General features: G+C 34.5%; 1 protein-coding gene across 1 annotated transcript; it reads right to left on the reverse strand.

Moving 5' to 3' along the window:
* Positions 1-8365: 8365 nt before the first annotated feature.
* On the reverse strand, positions 8366-8905 carry KRTAP26-1 (keratin associated protein 26-1). The gene has a single exon (XM_039858030.1). It carries the CDS (start codon positions 8903-8905, stop codon positions 8366-8368), a length of 540 nt encoding a protein of 179 aa, XP_039713964.1.
* Positions 8906-14127: the final 5222 nt, after the last annotated feature.

Genomic DNA, 14127 nt, shown 5'->3' on the forward strand with positions numbered 1-14127 from the left:
ATTTTTATTAGGTGCCAGATACTATGATTTAACTTTCTGTGTGTTGTATATTTTTATATTTCTATAAATATCCATGAGCTTTGTTCTGAGCCACAGTTAAGTTACTTGAAAGCAGTTTTGTCCTTCTGGGTCTTGCTTTTAAGCACCACAAATGGGACTAAAGGACCCATTTAATCTACTTTTGCCCCAGCGCCAATGGAAAACCTTCGCTTTTCTATTCTGTCTGGTGTGAACATGAACAATCCCCAGCCCTCTGCGAGCTCTGAAAATTTCTCCTCCAGTTCTTTCAGGTGGCCCAATCCCAAGTTTTGTGTATTTCATGCACTGATCAGTAAGATACTGTAATGGTTTTGGTGGACCTTCTGCAGATCTTTGGAACTCTCTTTCTGTTTAAACTCTCTCCTCTCTGTCTCAGAGATCAAGTCCTTCTTTGCCGATTGTCCTGAAAACACATGTTTCCAATTGTTTACCTAACATTATGATTATTTTAGATGGAAGAATAAATCCTGTCCCTGTCACCCCGTATTGGCTAAAAGTAGAAGTCCAAATCATCTCTATATGAGCCCGTATTTTCATATAGATAAATATCTAATGCATAAAGGAAATCAGTTGACCTTCTTTTTAAATACATTTAAATCCAGATCTCATACTTTATACCCTATTGTAGTTATATTTCTCTTATGTATCTTATTTACACCCAACAATCACCATTTCTGTTTTATTTTAATCCTTTTTTTCACATATCATCATTTTGAGAATAAAGAACAATTTCTCAAGATACCTTTCATGAAAAAGAAATGTCAAGTTTTACTTTCAGCCAAAGAAGTCCCACTTTTTAAACTTTTTTCCATGGAACATATATACTTTATTCTCAAGCAGTTATTTTGCTTTTTTTTTTTTCAAGTAAAACACATAGTAATACTCTGCCAGGGGTCTCTTGAATGCAGCATCTGAAAGGAGTGTAACTTCTCAGCTAACAAATATTTATTTCTGTGTTGACACCATCCAGAATGGTATTTCCATTGTATAATTGTATATATGCAACAATCTAAATCTATGTCCTTTAGATTTTCTCTTATTCTTCATAAAGGTTCCTATTCAATATGTCAAGCATGCTATCACATCATACATCAAAAATGGATAAGTAATTATGATGTAAGTGTAAGTTTACAATTAAGAACATCTTGATGAAACTTACCTAATCAGTGCCTTCTTAAGACCAAATGCCCAATGAATCTGCAAGATTAAAACAGGACCTGTTCCTGTGGAATACAGTGTGTGTGTGTGTGTGTGTGTGTGTGTGTATTCCTCATAGGGAATATACAAAGTGAAACCGTAGGATCTTTTTTATGTTAGAAAGTAAAAAGTGATCAAAAACAAAAGTAAAACAAACAATTACAAAGGTATGTCAAAGATACACAGGAGCTAACTGAAAGGGCTCCTCACAACCAAAACTGGAACAATTAGATCAATAGAATAAATAACATATTAGTTTATATCTCAAAGTATGAAATATATAGCCATGTGTCCATACTGATATAATAAATCTTGCATAAATAGTAAGTAGGGGGAGAATAGGCAAATCTCCTATAAAAAAGGATTCCAAATAATACACATAGATGTTTCTCTCTCCAATAAGTGGAATGTAACTGCACTTATGTATGGACTCCACACAGTAACTTCCTTTCGAAAAGCACAGTATGGATAGGGGAGAAAAGAACAAGTATGTTACAGTGAAAAATCCTGACAAATACACGACCTCAGCCAAGGGATGAAGGTTAACATCAGTAACGATAGGTCATATTGGCTGTATGTATTCTTAATATAGAACTTTACCTCTATGGTATTTCTCTTTAAAACCCATAAACCCAATCTAATCTTGAGTGGGGGAAGGGCAGACATCAGGCAAATAAATCAAGAACATTGTGTAAAATTCCTGACCAATACTCTTCAAAATTCTCAAGTGCAGCTGATGGGCTCACCACAGTGCTCTTGGCAGTAGTCCAAGAACCAGGTTGGCAACTACTGATTAAGCAGAGGACATCTCCAGAAATCACTCTTCCAGAGCAGAGAACAACAAATGAGGAATATAGCAATAACTCCCCAAAGAGAAGGGGCTATCATTTCTCGAACGGCTGTTGCCAAAAGACATGACGTTTACAGAGTGAATTTCAGACAAGTTGTAGAGACTTTTTCAAATGTGATTGTGTCTTTCTAGGCAAATTTTCTGTATCTGCTCACTGAATCCTGGAAATGCCATAGACACACTCACCTCTGTCTTGCTAAGATTCTTTTACCTGACAACATTCTATTAATAGTTGTTCAGATGCCAATGAAAACACCTATCAATCTTCTCATAAAGTTTTACTCGTATTTTCAAACACTCCTGTTCCAGATATGTACCCTTATTTCTGTTATTACTTCCAGCAAAGTGCCAGAGTTATAACTAGCTGAAATGGAATTCCTTCTCCAGGATGTGCTGTGAGATGGGAGAGAGAACATAACATGTGTTTTTATCCATAAGTGGTGGGTACAAAATGCGAAAAAATAAGCCAGTAGCTCAGAAAACAAGAATAACTCCTCATCTGTGAAATTTTCACAATTCTGGATATCAGCAAAATGAGAAAAATATACACAATGCGGTGAGATTTTATAAACTATACCCTTCAAGATAAAATACTGAATTTATTCTGAAATTATATCCAGATAGTATTCACATGTAAATATCCCCATTAAAAAAATGCCAACATGTAAAATTTAAAAATACTCCCTACCTGAAGTAAAATCTCAAAGGCCTGAGATTTTTTGCAAGTATTTTCATAGATCCCCATGACAACCAGTGAATTCAGTAGGATTTGTTTAAAGGCTGCTCTTTTCCATTGAAACCTTCCTGCTTTATTCTATTTAGTTTATTATTTTGTAAAAGGTCTTAACTACTCAATTCACAATACATTTTAAAGTCTTTTGATACATGTTTTCCAATCTACACTTCCAACACAATACATGAGTATCTGATTCACCAAATTCTCAATATCATTGGATATTGTTACCATTATTTAATTTTGTCGATTTAATATGGAAAAAAACGACATCTTATTATTGATCCAATATGAATTTTTAGATGACTGGTGAGGTTTCTAATTTTGTGTATTTTTATTAATTGTTTACCTTTCTAGTTTTTGGACCTCAATTGTCAATTTTAACATCAACTTGTTAAAAATAGTTCACAAAATGAAATCCTCTTCTAAGAACCCAGAAGAAAATAAGCAGCTAGAAAGAGTAGTTTAGATTGATTCTTTATTACCAAACCAAACTTTGCTTTGAAATTATGGTGAGTTTTTAGGGAAAAATAAATAGATGAAACAGATTCTTGGACCTATCACTTAGAGATTCATATTCGGAGAGCTGTAATTGAACTCAAGAACCTGATTCACTTTGCAGATACCTCTGCAAAGCCTGGTTACAGATCCACTGGACGTGAAAATCTCTTAGGCATCCAACAATTCCCAAAGTCTCTGATTAGCTCTGCACACATAAAAGCAAACACACTGCATTCCAGATCTTAAGACAGAAACTATTTTCCATTGAAAAGAGTTCATTGCCAGAGAAAGCTTTCATTCAATTTTCTGTAAATTTTATCTGTTTCAGAAAATGTCCCCCAACTCCACACACATATCAGATTGCTTTGACATTTGACGGATAGGTTGTAGAGTAACGCATTGGATTAGCGTTTTATTAGAGTTCTGCTTCCAGATGCCAAAGCAGTAACGTGGAAATTGAACCGCCTGTTTAAAGTCATAAAAGGTTTACTAGTCTAGGTATCCATGTAAATTATGGTCAGTACCTAGAATAGTGCCCAGCATACAGTAACAGCTAAAAAATATTTAGTAAACAAATGATGTTGAATGAATGCATTTGGAGATAAAATTTGCAACAAAGATATTAAGTTGTAGCTTCAACATTGTTTCAGATTCTACCCTGTTTTTTTTTTTCTTTTCTTTTCAATCTCTTTTTCTCCCTTTCTTTCTTTTGCTTCTTGTTTTTCACCCTATCCCCACACTACTGGAAAAGAAATAGAAGTGTTATGTGTTACTGCACTGTTTCATCTTAATAATAAATAGAGTAATGGAGAATAAGTTTCTCTACAAAAAACAAAATGTCTAGTATGCTTTAAAATATAGCAGCCTTTTCACCCTGCAGTCCAGAAAGTTCGGTAGTCAATTTATAAATTTATATTACAGATATATCCTGCAGGCCATCATCACCTCTAGAGATGCAGCTCATGCTGACTTGACAATACCAGACATTAATCTACCAATAAGAATTTCATAAAGAAAATGGAAAATGCTCTTCTATTTTAATGGAGAATGAAGACTCATCAACACAACTGCTGTTAGCACAAATAGGAACAAGCAATGTGTTATGTGTGGGCCACATAACATTACCTTGTATGTTTCTTCTTTTCCATTGTATAGTTAGATCTGAAAATGCTCGATTTATATTGAGAACTAGAGGTGGTTTATACTCACATATGGAATTAGGAATAGGAAAGTTGGAGAGGCAGCAAAATATTGTTGGTGTGGTATTTTTATCCTCTTAATTTACCTCAGAAATCATTAAACTTCAGTGCCTAGATGAAGTTAAATTTTTCTTCAATCAATTTGGGCAAGATAAGGAACAAGATGATTCTGTCTGATTTTGAACTTCAGGGACAATGCTTCATAATTGGTTATGATGGAGACCTAACATGCTTTCTTGATTAGAGTTCATCGAGGAAGGCAATATATTGTTTGAGCTCATGTTATGACAAAAGGAAGTCAGTGCTTGTGGCATTCAGTTTGAAGATGGCTATGCCAGAGGATTAAGATCAATCAACAAATTGGCGCTTGGATGTTAGTAAAGAATAATTACTTTTTGTGAAAAAAAGAGCCTAGGTACTTATCCTCCACTTATTTTAGCCATACAAAATATGCCTATGAATCCCAAAGGCAATAAATATCATCTAATATAGTGACCTGGAAATTAATTAGCTCAAATAAACAAATTTTTGTTTAATCATCATAATGTAGTTTACTAGAGAACTTTAAGAAACCTTGGAAATAAATTCCAGATCGGTAATTAACAATCTGCATAATTTTGACTAAATTAAGAACAGTTATAACTACCTTGCCGGATATTAAGGTAATTAAATAAGAAACATGACCCATACTGGCAACACATAATTATCACATGTGGGATAATGTATAAATAATAGCAGGTTCTATCTAGTTAAGTATATTAGATACAGCACAGAATAAAACTTCAAAGCGGGTGGGGAGATGTGGAATTTCTCATCAGTCCTAACCTAAATCTAAATACTTCTTTTTCTAGCTTCTAAAACCAACTGACCAAAACATAATTTACTTAAATTCAAGTCAATAAGCATTTACAGAGAGTCTGGCCATATATTGACATAAAGGCAGCCTTCAAAGAGCTCAAAGGCTAGAGGAATGTTCAGAAATGCAAATAAAACAGTGAAAAATTAGCATGATATTGATGTAAAAATAATAGTGACTAGAACAGAGTTAAAAAATATCTAGATATAAACACACCCATATATAGATACTTAATTTATGGGAAAAAAAAAAAGCACTGAAATGTAATATAGTTGGAAGAGGAGATTTTTTTTTTAGGAGATAATGGTTGTTCAACTGGAATTTTAGACCCTACTACACAACACACACAAGTATCAATTTTACATCAATGGTATATTTAAATGTTGAAGGTAAAACAAAAAAAAAAGTTTCTAAATTTAACATGTAGTATTTTAATTAATTTTGGGTAAACAAAGATTTCTTGAAAAGTACAAAAAAAATACTAACCATAAATAAAAGTTTGATAAATTGCAACAGCTTAAAATAAGGACCTTCTATTAATCTAAAAACACCATTAAGTGAAAAGACAGGCACTAATCTGGAGGAAGTTATTAAAAATATATACTCCCGACAAAGAGCTAACATATAGATTACATAAGGAACTATTTTCTTACTAAAAACAGATATACCAATTAAAAGCATGAGCAAAAAACACAAATGGTTATTTCATGCGCACACAAAAATGTTCTCAATCTAATGAGTCATCAGGGAAATTCAAAACAAAACCAACATTTGTTATTCTCCCTAGAATGGCTTAACTTAAAAAGACCGACAATTGCAAATATTGATGAGGATGTAGAGCAATTCTCATGCTCTGATAGCAGAAATCAATATTGGTATCACTGTAGGGCATAACTTTGTCATGGTGTAGCATAAAGCTGAACAAGCACATCCCACATAATTTATCAATTCTACTCCTAAATCTGTTACCCAATACAAATATCTTTATATGTATATCAAAAGGTACACAGAAGAATAAAAGAGTTTGCTATACATCATTTCTTATAAGTCCAAACTGGGAACAACTCATATTGATCATTAACAGTAGAATAAACACATTTTGCTGTCATAGTACCTTAAATATTATACATCAAGGAAAATAAACAGACTATTGTTATGCATAACAGAATCGAACAGTCTCACAAACACAAGTCTACAGTCTTGCACCACTTGACAAGGATACTTTCTGGAAAATGCATCATTAGGTGATTTTCTGTCATTGTGTGAACATCACAGAGGGTACTTAGACAAACCTAAATGGCATAGCTATTGCACACCGAAGCTATATGGTAGAGGCTATTGCTCCTAGGCTACAAGCCTATGCAGCATGTTACTGTATGAAACAACACAAGATTAAATCAAGCACAAGAGAAAATGATGCAATCAAGTAAACACTAGGTTGCTGCTGGCCTGGCATAACGTGGCATACTGTTTTACTGGAAATTGTTTTGTTGTTGTTGTTGTTGTTTTTAAGCAAAAGAGCACACTTTAAAATAATAATTAAGTATGATTTCTGCACAAATTAGTATGTATGTTACATTGCAACAAAATTCTCATTTAAAATTATTTTAAAACAAACAGTCCAATGAGAGCAATAATAGAAATATGTCTGAGATAAAAGATAGGCTAAGTCCATGTGATTTACTCATTAGGGTATGAAAAAAGAAGAGGACCTGAGAAAGTCTTCAAAAAATAAAAGGTAGAGTTATAGCAAACTCAAAATATCTGGAAAAGCCAGACAGATAAGGCAAAGGAATGAACTAGAATGGATTTTCAAACAGAGCATGAATATGATGGTAAGAGGAACTAGCACTTAGCTCCAGTGTCAGGAAGGCCATAAGAAGGAATGGCTTCTTACAACCAGGGCATATGTCTTCTCTAAAGGGAACAGATGCTAGCTAGCTCCTTGGAGCATTGTTTTTCTTGCATGCTGACATAGTTTCTAGATATTTCAGTTCCTCGAAAACATGAATACTCTTGCCTTTAGTTTAGTTTTACTTTAGCTTGTGAAATATATCTCCCTATACATTTTATGTTGAGTGAGGGAAAACGTATCTTTAATTCGGATACGTTACATAATATATGATTTTTTAAAGTGAGTGTTTTTAAAAGTGAGTATGATTTTTTCAAATTAGATGAGAAGTGCATCTTGGTCTCGATGATGAGATATGCAAAAGGGTGGGGGCTTAAAAAAAGCAACATGTTTGAGGACCTTCATGTAAGTCAGCATGTAAGCAAGAGCTTAGAATTTGCAAAATTGAGAAGGGGATGAGGCCAGAGAAGTGGGAGAGAGGAAGACAATGAGGGGACCTGATGTCATTGTAAGGAGTTTGCATTATTATTTTGTGAAAGTAGATCACAGGAAGCTACCAAAGACTTAAACAGGAGTAAAATATGATTCGGTTTGCAATTAGAAAGGGCATCCTGGTGGGTGTTCACTGGAAGAGAGTGATAAGGAGATGATTCCTAATCTTGCCTTTTCAAAATGACTCCCACCAAGAGCTTTTGGATCTCTTAAGTGCACAGGCTCAGAGATTTAGAAAGCAGCTTGAGGAATAAACCATCAAGCCATTCCCCTACTGTCAGATAAGAACATGTGGTTGGGTATCCCATGTCCTGTTCACTATCTTACAAGCAGTTTCTGGTTTTCAATAAAGTAATAAAAGACAAACTGAAGAATCAGATTCTTAATTATGACTTCATCTCATTTATTACAATACAAACCAAATAAATTCTTTCCACACCCGAGGGACAACAAATAGTATTGTAAACCAAATAATTTTATGTCAAGACGAGATGAAAAAAAGAGAAAAATGTGATAGGAGCAGCTTGCATTAGATCAGGTACAGTGAACACAGGAAGAGGCAGTCACTACCAGAAAAGAAGCAAAAGTCCTTAAATGTGGAATTTTTGTCCTGGATTCAGCACGATTAGCAGCTGGAACAAGGAAACTACTGGCCTCCCAGTGCAAAGCAAGATGGACGACAAGGGCTGAACACATGTGTCAGAGGTTGGCATCCACTGAAAAGAGGACGCAGAGGTCTGAGGCTGCTGGACACAACACTAAGTGATTGAGAACCACAGGGCTTCCAACCTACAGGGCGGCAACCATAAGTGAAGAGGCTCAGGGGTCGACAGCTGCTGGACACATAGGATACTGGGAGGCAGGAACTGGAGATGTAAGAAGCAGCAGGAAGAAAGCTGGTTCCTGGGCAGAGTCTGGGCCCACAGTGAGCAGTAGAAGGGCAGCAAGAAGTTTCATAGTTGCTGGGCTCACAGTTGGGTGGCTGGCAGCTGGTTGGTTCACTGCAGGTCTCTTGGCAATTGTCCATGAGCCAGGTATGGTCTTGACAGCTGCTGGGCAAGCAGAGGACGCCTCCACGGCTCACATTTGTAGAGCAGAGGGCAAAGGAAGAGGTGAGAGGAATATAACAAGGATTTCTGAGGAATCCCAAACTCTGGTTTCCAGAGCAGGAGTTGGAGCAAGACATGGTGAGGTTTACTGAGCAGGCTGTGGGTGATTGGCAAGAAATGAGAGTCTCAAGTTTCTTTGTGCTCCTCTTTTGACTTGATTCCTTATATATCCCTAGAAGGCAGTGATTCTGTATACAGACTCTCTTCCTTGTTGTGTGAGGCTGCATCAGCACTCTTTATTATGGTCCAGAAATAGTGCTCCCACCTCCCATAAAACTGAATGTTCCTCGCTATGCCTCCTGTTGATTACATATATGTGAAACACAGTCTCGCCCTCTCAAATTATCCAACCAAAACAGCCGCCTTTGGAGGTCATTCATTGCTTCCAGTTATAAGCCCCATTGCATAAACATTCATAGAATTATGCTCTTGGAATTGTCTTTAAAAGTTGTAGCAAACTTCTTTGAAATACTAGCAAATTATTTTCCTTTGGGGAGAAATTCTAGTTTTTTGGAAAATTACCAAAGTAAGAACTTAAAAGCAAGTATGTTGGAAAAAAATGAGAAAAAACTTATTGCCAGTGTGGTTTAGGACAGAGAGAGTTTAAAAAGTAGCATAAAATGGAAATTTTCAATGTGTTTAAACATATGCTTTGCTTTATTTTAGAATTCTGGTAGAACTTAACTTCCCATCAAAATATCTTTAGTATGAAAGGTCATGCTCCTCTAATTTGTTTCAATAAATAAACAAACCAAGTCAAGCTGAAAGCTGGTTTATGTTTAAAGTATTTTTAACATAGATAAATAAGTTGAGGTCAAATAATGGATCCTACAATAAACAAAAGCAAATCAACGGGACCCCATCAGGAAAGTTGAACAACATAACATTTTTCATAGTTATTATAGAAATACGTATTCATGGTTACTCATGTTCCAACTGAAAACTAATGTTCTTGGTAAAAAAAAAAATAGACATAATAATTAAGATATGGACATGAATGTCATTTTACTTTTTACATTGGTTCTGGTATCAATTTCCAAAGAGGAGATTCTAAACTACTTTACATGGACGATAGCAGATATCAGAATAAATGTAGAGGTTTTCTAAGTATGAGCACTTTAAAGGATATCTGGGTATATATTTTCTGGTAAACTTGGTTTAAAAAATGTATGATTGTGTTTTTGCTTCAACCATCCCAATGTCTTTATTATATACCAATATATGTAGTGGCTTCAGTGACTATGTTAATAGGAATTTTAATTATCTGTTAGATCAAATTTCTAATTTCCTTTAGCTAAAATTCAATGTAAACCATTTTCTTATATTTTAATGTTCAATGGATGCACTCACACTTACTGAGTCTCCCTCTGTCCAAGAGAAATAGAATCTCTGAAATACAAGATTGGTTTCTCTGTGAGCCAATGTAGGACTATTTTACTACCAGAAATAGGAAAATGAAAAAAAAAAAAAAAAAAGAATGGTCCTATACTAACACGTTGAAATTATCTCAGTATTTTAGATCACAAGCACTACCCTTTGATGATTTGTACATCATGTGTTTGAGGAATTCCCCCAAGCCCGCCAGCTTTCATCACCTGATACCTTTGTACACATTGCAAGAGCCTTCTTGTGAAATCCTGGGTGCTGCAGCTGAATGGCGTTAGTAATAGGCACAGGCATATTTAACTGAATGCTTATCAAATTTACATGTTGATGCTCTTTATGCCTGTTCTTCTCTCATATAATCAAGAGGCAACACCTGTATCATTAACACAGCAATATAGTTGTGTGTATGTACTGTTTATGTTGTATGCATAAAACAATGTTTTTTCATGAAGAGGAGGGGTATGGAATAAGAGGAAACTAGCATTTATTTAGTGTCTATTCTGGGCAACACCTTGTAGTGTGGGTTACCCACATGTGTAACATCACTTTATCCTCATGGTTCTCTATAGTAAATTTTACTATTCATATGAGAAAACTTGAAATGGAGAAAATTACAATAATTGACATAAAGAAAAACATTTGAACAAAGGACATTCAAACATTTGAATATTTGTTTGGGGGTCCTTGACCCTCAAAAGTTTTTTTCTCCCATTATCCAAGATGGCAGTATATCTAGATAGATAGATAGATAGATAGATAGATAGATAGATAGATAGATAGATAGATAGATAATGTAGTGACACCATCATCTACTATGTGACCCTGGACAATTTCATAACTTTTCTGATTCCTGGTCACTATCAGTATTATTTTATGGAATAATGGGAATATTAATAATATCTACTTTTCAGTGTCATTTAAAAATATACTGAGATGGAAGAAAAAGTTTAAAACTGCAAGATACCATACTAGCATGATTTATTTTCTTGCTTTGACATCATTAACCCATTTCTTTACACCATGAGCCTCATTTTTTTTTCTATTGTAGGTAGATAACACTGCAAACATATCCATAGAATTTCAGAAAATAAAGTGCCCCGAATGTAAATTGTACCTTAATATAAAAAGTTATTGAATAGTCATTTGATAGTGACATCAGTTCACTAAAAGGGATGAGCTTAAATGGACATAACATCAGGTCCCTCATCACCAGACTTATTTAAACTACAGATTTCAGGTTCTACTTCTGGTGCAAGAGCCCAAGGATAGTCTTAGGAATTGTGAAGCCTGTGTGCTCCTCCAGGTTCATCCACTTTGTTGCTCTTTCTTCAGTGAACCAGAGGTCCTCATCTCTCCTACTCTAGGAACAACCCTGAATTTCCCTCTCTCAGACACACAGAATCCTCAGAGCATTGCAACAATAAAGGTATGCCAATAAATGACATAGCTTGCATTCATTCATTCAACAAATGTTTACTGAGCATCTTGTATATGCAAACATGATGATAGATGTATGCAATGATACCAAGATACTACCAATTTCTGCTTCCCGACACATCCAAACTTGTAGATATGATAAGATAATACACAGTCTATGTCAGTGTCCACTATAAAGCTCTATAAATGGCGTACCGAGAACAGTAAATATTGCTTATTGGCTTTACCTGAACATTGGCATTTGGCTTTAATTTTGAAAACCAGAAGAAAATGGCAAGGGAGTTGGGGAAGGGAAAGGCACCTTGAGTTGTGGCAAAAGGTGTAAAGGCAGAAAAAATGAAAACACGGTGCTTTCCATGGAGGATTCTTAGAGGTAACTTATAGTAATTAAACTTAGATTCACATGCTGAATCTAACTCGATCAAGGCAGTAAAGATTTTGTTCTACAAGAATGGTGATCTGGTAACTGATTTAAAGAAGAGAGTGCTGTGGTTAATTTGCAACATAGATTGGAAAGAGTGGAAATCTATTTTTAATGTTTTTCTCACTTGATCTACTCATATTACATTTTTTCATACATTTCCTCCATCCGTTCTCTCATTCACTACCATCAGCTAAGTTGAGTTTTCTCCTTTGGTGCCATCTCAACTCCTATTGCTAATATCTTCTCTTTAGCTTAAATATTGTATTTAGATTAATACTCCTATAATTAATTTCATCACGTGGATCTCTTACTCAATGACTCCTCTTTGTCCACGGAGAGCTGTTTAAACACTTGATTAGCCCTCCTCTGCTTCCCAATAGAGATTCTCTTCTTTCTTACTGGATTGTCTGTTCATGTCTCCAATTAGTCCATATCGATCCTCCTCTTCTCATTCATCTTCCCCTTTTCTCCTTCGGAATTATTAACCCCTAAATTAGCCCCTCCTTAAAAATACTTCCTTACCAACCTATATATCTCCAGCCTTAAATCTGTATAATTATTATTATTTAATTCACACACAAATTCCTTTGTATTACAAACAAAACAATTTGTATATGTCATATTATATTATATTATATTATTATATTATATTATATTATAGAAACTATAATATTAGACTATGTTATAGAACCCTTATTAGTTATTATTTACTGAGTCCTTATTATATCCTCAACATAGCTCTAAATGTTTTATATACATTAAGAGATTTAATCTTCACTACATCCCTATTTGAATAGGTGTGATCATTATTCTCAGCACATGTGAGAAAACTTAGTCAATTCTTAATAAATATTTGCTGACTAACATCACAGCTTTTACAAAATATAACTTAGGTTTTCTTTATCAAATAAAAATTGACCTTTACTTAGTCAAGTCGATAATCTCTTTTATATACTTTTCTCACCATCTATCCTTTTTCATAAGGGAAAGCCAACTTTCGACGAATAAACACACACACACACACACACACACACACACACACAAGAAGATAGAAAGAGGCTAAGAAGGACTGAAAATACTTTGTCAAGTTTTTCTTCTGCCCATTCTAATATCGTCGATTACTATTTACCTTAGCTTGGCTTAAAAAAGACAACTCATTATCTAGAGTCAGTCCATTGCAACCTTCAACATAACGAAGCATCTTAAATTTAGCTCACCCTGCTAGATGTCCTGAGTAAAATCATTAAATGATCATCCATTGGAAGAATTAAATAATTCCTTGATCAGTAATGTAGAGTTTGGAGTGACTGATGAGTATATCACACTGTAATTTACTTTCAACTTTAATTTTACTAAACTATAGCATTCTTACATATGTTTATACATATGGTTTGTACATGATTTGTATAAAATTTGCTCCACTCATTCCAATTTCATTCATACAAAATAACTTTCCCCAGATGATCTTAGAAAAACTGTTTTATGTTAATTAACATATCCTTTCTTCCTTGTATTAAAAACAGTATAGGTGGAGATATCCCTCCTACTATTCATAGTTAAGCCCTTAAATTCTGTCCTTTTCACATTTACAAGGTTTTTTTCAATTTCCTCTCTTTGTCTATATATTTTAACAGCTTTATTGAGATGACATTGACATATAATAAACTGAACAAATTTAAAGAGCAAAATTTGCTGTTTTTATATTTGTATATACCAAAAAAATCAAGGTAATAATTATACTCATTATCCACTAGATCTCCTCATGCCCCTGTGTAGTCCTTCCTTTCCGCTCTTTCCCACCTCACCCCTCCTTACTCTCATCACCGGGCAACCATTAATCTTTCTACCATTCTGGGTTAGTTTGCATGTTCTATCATTTTATTAAATAAAATAAAACTATACGGTATATACTTTTTTTCTTCCCTCTTTCACTCAGTATACTTTTTTAGATTCATCCAGCTTGTAGCATATACCAATAGCTCGTGCTTTGTATTGCTATGTAGTGTTCCATTGTATGAATATAACATAATTTGTTTATTCATTAATATTTTG

Source organism: Pteropus medius, unplaced genomic scaffold (assembly GCF_902729225.1).
Source record: "Pteropus medius unplaced genomic scaffold, Ma_sr-lr_union100, whole genome shotgun sequence".
NCBI lineage: Eukaryota > Metazoa > Chordata > Mammalia > Chiroptera > Pteropodidae > Pteropus > Pteropus medius.